General features: G+C 38.9%; 1 protein-coding gene across 1 annotated transcript; it reads left to right on the forward strand.

Annotated features, from left to right (window-relative positions):
- Positions 1 to 3,384: 3,384 nt before the first annotated feature.
- Positions 3,385 to 6,302, forward strand: LOC139471483 (uncharacterized). The gene is made up of 3 exons (XM_071253839.1): positions 3,385 to 3,397; positions 4,693 to 5,718; positions 6,202 to 6,302. Exons 1-3 carry the CDS (start codon positions 3,385 to 3,387, stop codon positions 6,300 to 6,302), a joined length of 1,140 nt encoding a protein of 379 aa, XP_071109940.1.
- The last annotated feature ends 347 nt before the right edge of the window (positions 6,303 to 6,649 follow it).

Here is a 6,649-nt window from a genome sequence, read left to right on the forward strand (position 1 = left end):
AACACAACTGTATTCTCGAAATAGTCATATAGTCTACTGATATGTTTATCATCCAACAACTTTTCCTTGATAAGAATGGTTACACCACCACTGTGGCGTCCTAACTGTTTAGTCCTTTGAGAAATCCTTTTCTGGCTTCACAAAATATTCACAAAAACAAACAAGGTCATAGTTAGCACATACATATTTCACCTGAGAGTACGGGTTGTCATGTTTGTGTAAACCATCAATATTCCACGACAGAATGTCGAACGTAGGGCCATGGCCTTCCCTTCAGACGGGGTTTTGTTTATGTCCTCGGTCAGTGCGACCTTCACCCTGCGTGTTTGCGTCATTTCCGGCTCCAAGCGAAGCGCTTGCCCACGTGGTGCCACGCCCACCCCCCTTGGCAGAAGAATGTTGAGATGCTTATACTCTCACGATGTCCTATGCTTGTCTGTCGTACATGAAGACCTCACCTTTCACAAAAAGTTTATTTATAAATAAAACCTCATTTGGGGTTATCTCCTGTATGGCGTGCTTTAACAAACCAAGGGGAGAGGGTACGTCTGTCGTCTCGGATGTTTTGTGGGAAATCCTCAGTCACACAGGTGTTCGATTCTCTTGAAAGTCGCTTTCTCGTCTCTTTGTATATGTCACTCTTGTCCTTGGATTTTAGGAGTATTGCTACTGTGGGCGAATCCTTCTTTCTTGGATTGAGTCGATGTGCCCGGACAATGACAATATCAGCTGCGTTGCTCATTTATAAGGACTCCGATAAAAACTCACGTACCTTTTCTTTCGATTGTTTCACCATTTTTACCACTTAATCCATGGAATATCAAGTTGTCCCTTCGGTTTCAACACTCTAGATCTTCAGGTTTATTTTCTATAGTCGTCAGTTTTAGTTTGAAGTAAGTCGTGTTGCACGTGGAAATCCCGCGCCATGTTGTCCACTTTATGGTTGAGCGATTCGAAGTTCTGGTTCATCGCCTTTATGTCACCTTTAATGTCGTGTAAAAGATTAAGAATGTCAGTATTTTCCTTTCACTCGGATTTATTCCTAGCGATCCACTCTCATCAACAGCTTGAGTTTGTTGTCTCGTGGTGGGGCCGGGGTTCGACTCAACATTGCCACAGGTGACGAGTAGTCATCAATCTCAAACACAGAGAAAAATAATATTTTGCTATTTGTACACCGTGGATTTGACTGTGCCTTGACTTACTTGGTTGGGAGTAGCATCCTATTTTTGCCCTGTATTGATCAAGAAAGATTCCCATATTGACAGAGCACACAGAGACACGTCTTTCTCCTTCAAACTCGCGCATTGGATAGCAATAACTATTTACCAGGAATACAACGCCAGTCATCCTGTCTGCTCACCTCAAGCTAGTTCGAATCCATGATTACCTGGATGATTTCCAAGCGGCAGAGCAAGAGAAAGCTCAACTACATCAGAACATGATATCCTTGGTCCAACTTAGATCCTACCTAGGCTCCCTAGTCAATCCTTCCAAGTCTAAGACTACTCCTGTTCAAGACATCATATACATCGGAGCAAGATTCCAGCCAGACAGGGAACAGCTATGCCTACCAGAGGATCCATTCAACAAGACTATCGAGATGCTTCAATCACCCTCAAGTCAACCCAGCAAGGCGCTGAGGTGGTGGATGTCTCTTCAGGGCAACTTAACGTCTCTACAGGATATGACATTCAGAGGAAGGCTGATGCTACTACCTCTACAGACATGGATCAACTCTATACGATCTCACAGCCTAGAGTTCCAGACTCAGTTACCTCCCACATTACTACCTGACCTCCATTGGTCCATATCATCTTACGGCTCAACGATACATCTCCTACGATTCTCTTTGCGTATCTTTTTCTTTTTAGGAGGATATATGGCAATAATGACTTCGCCTCACATTCATCCAATTCAAATTAATTAAATAAAACATAAATGAATAGGCACCACAGTAGTGCTAGGCTACTATAATCAAGTTAAATGTTTTGTTATTCAAAATTAATTTTAATATATGACATTGACATGAAATAAAAAATGTTACACTTAGCCTATCGATGAGATATGTAGGCAATGCCAACAACACCCATGAACTGTGTTGCCATCACGAAAACCAGAATAATATGTAAACTATACTTTACTCATCAATAATACATGCAACCAAGACAAGACTAAAAAGTCAACCTATTCTAAACTGCAAGTTCACTGGATGCAATTACACGTGAATCCTTCAACAATGTAATAACCATTAATTTATACAGATACTAATTATCTAAATTTACTTCACAACTAGAAAAGCCAAAATAACCATATAATTCATTAACATACTTTTTAAATAGGCGTTATACACATTACCAAACAAAGCAATGAATAAACTCCAAACCTTAGACAAACTGCTAACAAGAACTAATTCAAATGTAATAAACGTTATAAACCGATCACCGTGTTATCCTATATTGAATCAGGTTCCTGATAACCTCGGGTAAACCTGGTAACCATCTTATGTTCCAAACCTAGGTTTGAAGTGGTTCTCTTCCAAACCTAGGTTTTGAAATGGTAACTTCTGAAACTGACTTTGAGGTTTTACATTTCAATTGTAATGTCAACGTTTGACAATTAACTTTTTATTCACTGGCCTCTTGATATAAACACGATATTCAAAAGGCCACACTTAACCCATTATATATATATATTCACTCTACCAACAAATAACATAAACCAGAGACCATATGATAGATCTATTATATAGTCTCTGAATAAGGCCTTGAAAACCTTGTGAAAAGCAAGCTGGTTGTGTTCATGATGTACATTTCACTGCCGGAAACATTGTGTTTGTGAGATCTCTTAAAAACTCAACAGTAGAAACTTTAACTATGTTGTACAATAAAATAGATAAAACAACAAAACGAATTTGCTGCTTGTTTCACTCTGCTACATGCAGACACACATCAGATTAATTCTATTACAGTATTGGACGCGATAGTTAAAGACACTTTCTTGGTGTACATTACTGACCTGGTTCATAGAAGCTGGGTGTTGTGATTGTTTCTTCTACAAATCCAACATGACATCGACGAAATTATGTTAATAGCTACGTTAAACCCTCACTCAGCTCTCAGTTAGAAGAACAACTTTATTGTTATTGTTTCAGTATTCATTTAATTCAAATAGCAAAGTTATATTTACGTTTGCATGTATAAACGCACATTGATTGTAGTCTGGATTCACAAAAATGTAATGATATTTGTTTACATAAAATCTGTGACAATTTCATAATTCAGTAATTCCACAGTATTCTATTTTATATCTGATTTTATCTATTTATGTAACAGGTTTCGCCTTGATTTTGAAATTAACGTGAAACGATGACTTCGCCTACAGATGGCTACAGAAGGTTGGTAATGTTTGATAGTTGTGATATCCAGATAAAGTTCTACCTTGACAATTTGCAGTTAATGTCAGAAAACAAATGTGAATTACTTAACTGATGCTTGATGTATTATCACTTTTGTCATCAGCAAACGATTGTCCCAGTCAGATCGACATGTTGCATTGTGTTTTCGATTTATTATATAACATGATGCCTTGTATATCCAGATTGGTTATTGAAGACATTTACAAAAAGACCATCTTAACTGAACATGAACTATGTGGTTTATCTCACATAAAATTATCATAATTACTTTACTGAAAGGCATCTTTGCAAATATGTCCTAATAAGCAAATTTGTCATCCAAACTACTTGTACCTGGTAATCTGCTCGAACATTGTTTTTGGATTTGACGTTTGCCCTGTATACGTCCAGCCTAATTATACTTATAAGAGTGATTTAAACACTCGATAGTTCAAGGTGATCAGGTGATCATGAGGTGAAATGGTGTTCAACGCAACGTTCAAAATTATTGCACATATTATCGTATGCTGCTTGTACTAGTCAAGACAGTTGCCAGTTTTAAGGCACTGAGACACAATGCTCCACTCAGACACAGTTTACCGACTCTGAGGCGACCAGTTTTATCCCCTCAATTCCGAGGGCCACCAGGGTAACAACATGCCCCATCGTTTAACGTATTTTTGCATCACGAATCAAACCTAAGATCTGCCACTCACTGGGCAAATGCTCTATCCACCTGACTACAAAGGAGATCGATATTACAAGGAAGTACACAAAATAAGCACAGAAAGGTGACATTATATTTCCTTGGTATCAGACACTTGGTTCATATTTCATCAGCAACCATCACTGTTGACAGCCTCCTTAAGATGTCACTTAAATTGCTATTTATAGAATTATTTTGGACTAGTCATTTATTATAGTCCGTGGTGGGCTGGTGGGATTGTCGCAGGACTATTTCATATTTTCCTTGTGGAGATTTCATCAAAGGTGATGTTTTTACAAGTTTCACACCAAAATGTTAACATTCTTTAACTCTGCCAATTAAAACCAAATTATAATTAACCAAAATATAGTCACTGAAAACACTCATCTCCTTCTGATTTCAATAACATTTATATACATCACTCAACATGACATTACACATCCATGTGCGCTTGTCGACTGAGAAAGGGGATACAGACAGTTCCGATACCGGTAGTTGTGTATCTGTGGTATGCTAACAGAAACAGCCTTGATATTGAGATTGAATACAAAGATTTAACTGTTCTAATGTGATATATTTTCAATTACAGCTGGTTGTGTTAGATGTACTGAGGTAAAGAAGAGCTTCACAGAAAAGGAAATAAATGGACCGGTCAGGAAGGTTTTACCAATCCACACAAAATATGATGTTCTCAGAGAAAGTGTCAAGAAAAGCGGACAAGAAAAGAAAACATTCACAGATAAAGTTGCGAAAGCAGTGTCAGCATTACGTAACAGTGGTGGAGGATTGTTGTTAGTACACGTAGAAGGGACCTCCGAGGAAGACAGGTGTCTGGAGTACTTTGACGAGGCCACCAGAAGGGTGTTCACGGGGTTACTTGAAAGTGGTGAACTTTATACTGACATTTATAAACGTAACTGTTTGTGTCAGATTGACAAATATAAAGATGTGAAAGACTTTGTTCTTGTAGAAGTTTTGAAAGTCGATAATGTATGTACCGTTGATTACAATACTAAACTGAACAATGACAGTGAGAATCTTTCCGTCAACTCACTAAACATAAAACTATTATTGAGAAAACCAGAAAGACAGACATGTAGTTCAGATAACGTAGGAAACCTACCAGATGATGTCCAAGAACTTCATGAGAATCGACATATACAACTGAAAACCTTCAAATCAGAAAATGTCGAACCCATTAAGAGTGATCCTGAAAAATTGACTGACTATATATGGCACACTCTGAAACTAAAAGACAACATAACAGCCATGAGCAAGGTGGTTGGTGGGGGATCATACTACTTGGGTGTTAAAGAATCAAGAATAACAACGAAAGAAGGATATACCACTAAGATACCAGAATACACTGGCTTTAAGCTTGATATAACACAAGACTCTTTGGAAACACATATTTACAAGAAGTTAGAATCTGACGTCTGTGTCTTGGATGCTAAGGGGAAATTTAAAGAAGGGTCCAAGGACTTGATCAAGATCATATTTTACAAACTCCCAAGGCAGGATTCTCAGTTAGTTGTTTTGAAAGTTGCCATTCGTTATTGCAATGGAGTTGTGTTCTATGACAAACAAGGACCCAGAACATATGTCATAGCAGGTGGTGAGTCAAAGACGGATCAAGTGTGTCGAATGGATCGTTGTGAATGGCTTCAAAGATCACAAATTATGACCTCCCAAGCTTGTACTCAAACTGTTCATAGTGTACAATAACAATACCAAATAATGTTCAAAGCCAGTTGACATTTGAGAACCAACCATGTCCAGCAGTGAAGCGGAAACATCATTTGGCTCTTCACCATATGAGTCATTGGAAGATATGACATGCTTCATCGTTGGCACAGACGGACAAGGTAAATCTGACAATATGTTTTACATTGACACTAATATCCCATTTGCTTTTGTTCGGTAGCTTCTCCCTGCCTCAGTCTGCTGATCATATGCATAAACACTTTAAGATCTCTTGGCAATGACCATGTCAGGGGTCAATGACACAAACCCAGTCAGTTCAGTCAAAAAAGTGGAACAACCTGATGTTTTTAGTTTGGGTTTGGGAAATCAATGGCTAGTTTGCAATCTAATTCAGCTGTTAAGGGGATTCAGTGCATGTGGTTCGAGCAGACCAACGTCCACTCTGATGGCACTCCTGTTTGTGCAAGGGGCATGTGTGTCCTATTGAGCGAGTAGTTGGTGGAGGATGCAGTGTCCGGTTTAAAGGACTTCCACTCTCTACTGGAAATGCACGGATAGGTGAGGTGAAATGGGGTTTAACGTCGCGTCAAAGATTATTGCACTTATATAGCGACGTGTATGTACGTATGTGTGTTTGTGTGGCTGCTTTTTTCTAGTCCGGACTGATGCCGATTTATAGTGCTAGCCCACTGAGATACCATGCCGCAGTTTAACATGAATACCCCGCTCAGACACAGTATACTGACTCCAAGCCGACCAGTCCTTGTTTTAGCCCCTTAATGCCGAGCGCCAGACAGGGTAACAACAAGTACCATTATTTAACGTCTTTTGGTATGACGCGG

Source organism: Haliotis cracherodii, unplaced genomic scaffold, assembly GCF_022045235.1.
Source record: "Haliotis cracherodii isolate W230 unplaced genomic scaffold, xgHalCrac1.p SCAF_22, whole genome shotgun sequence".
Classification (NCBI taxonomy): domain Eukaryota; kingdom Metazoa; phylum Mollusca; class Gastropoda; order Lepetellida; family Haliotidae; genus Haliotis; species Haliotis cracherodii.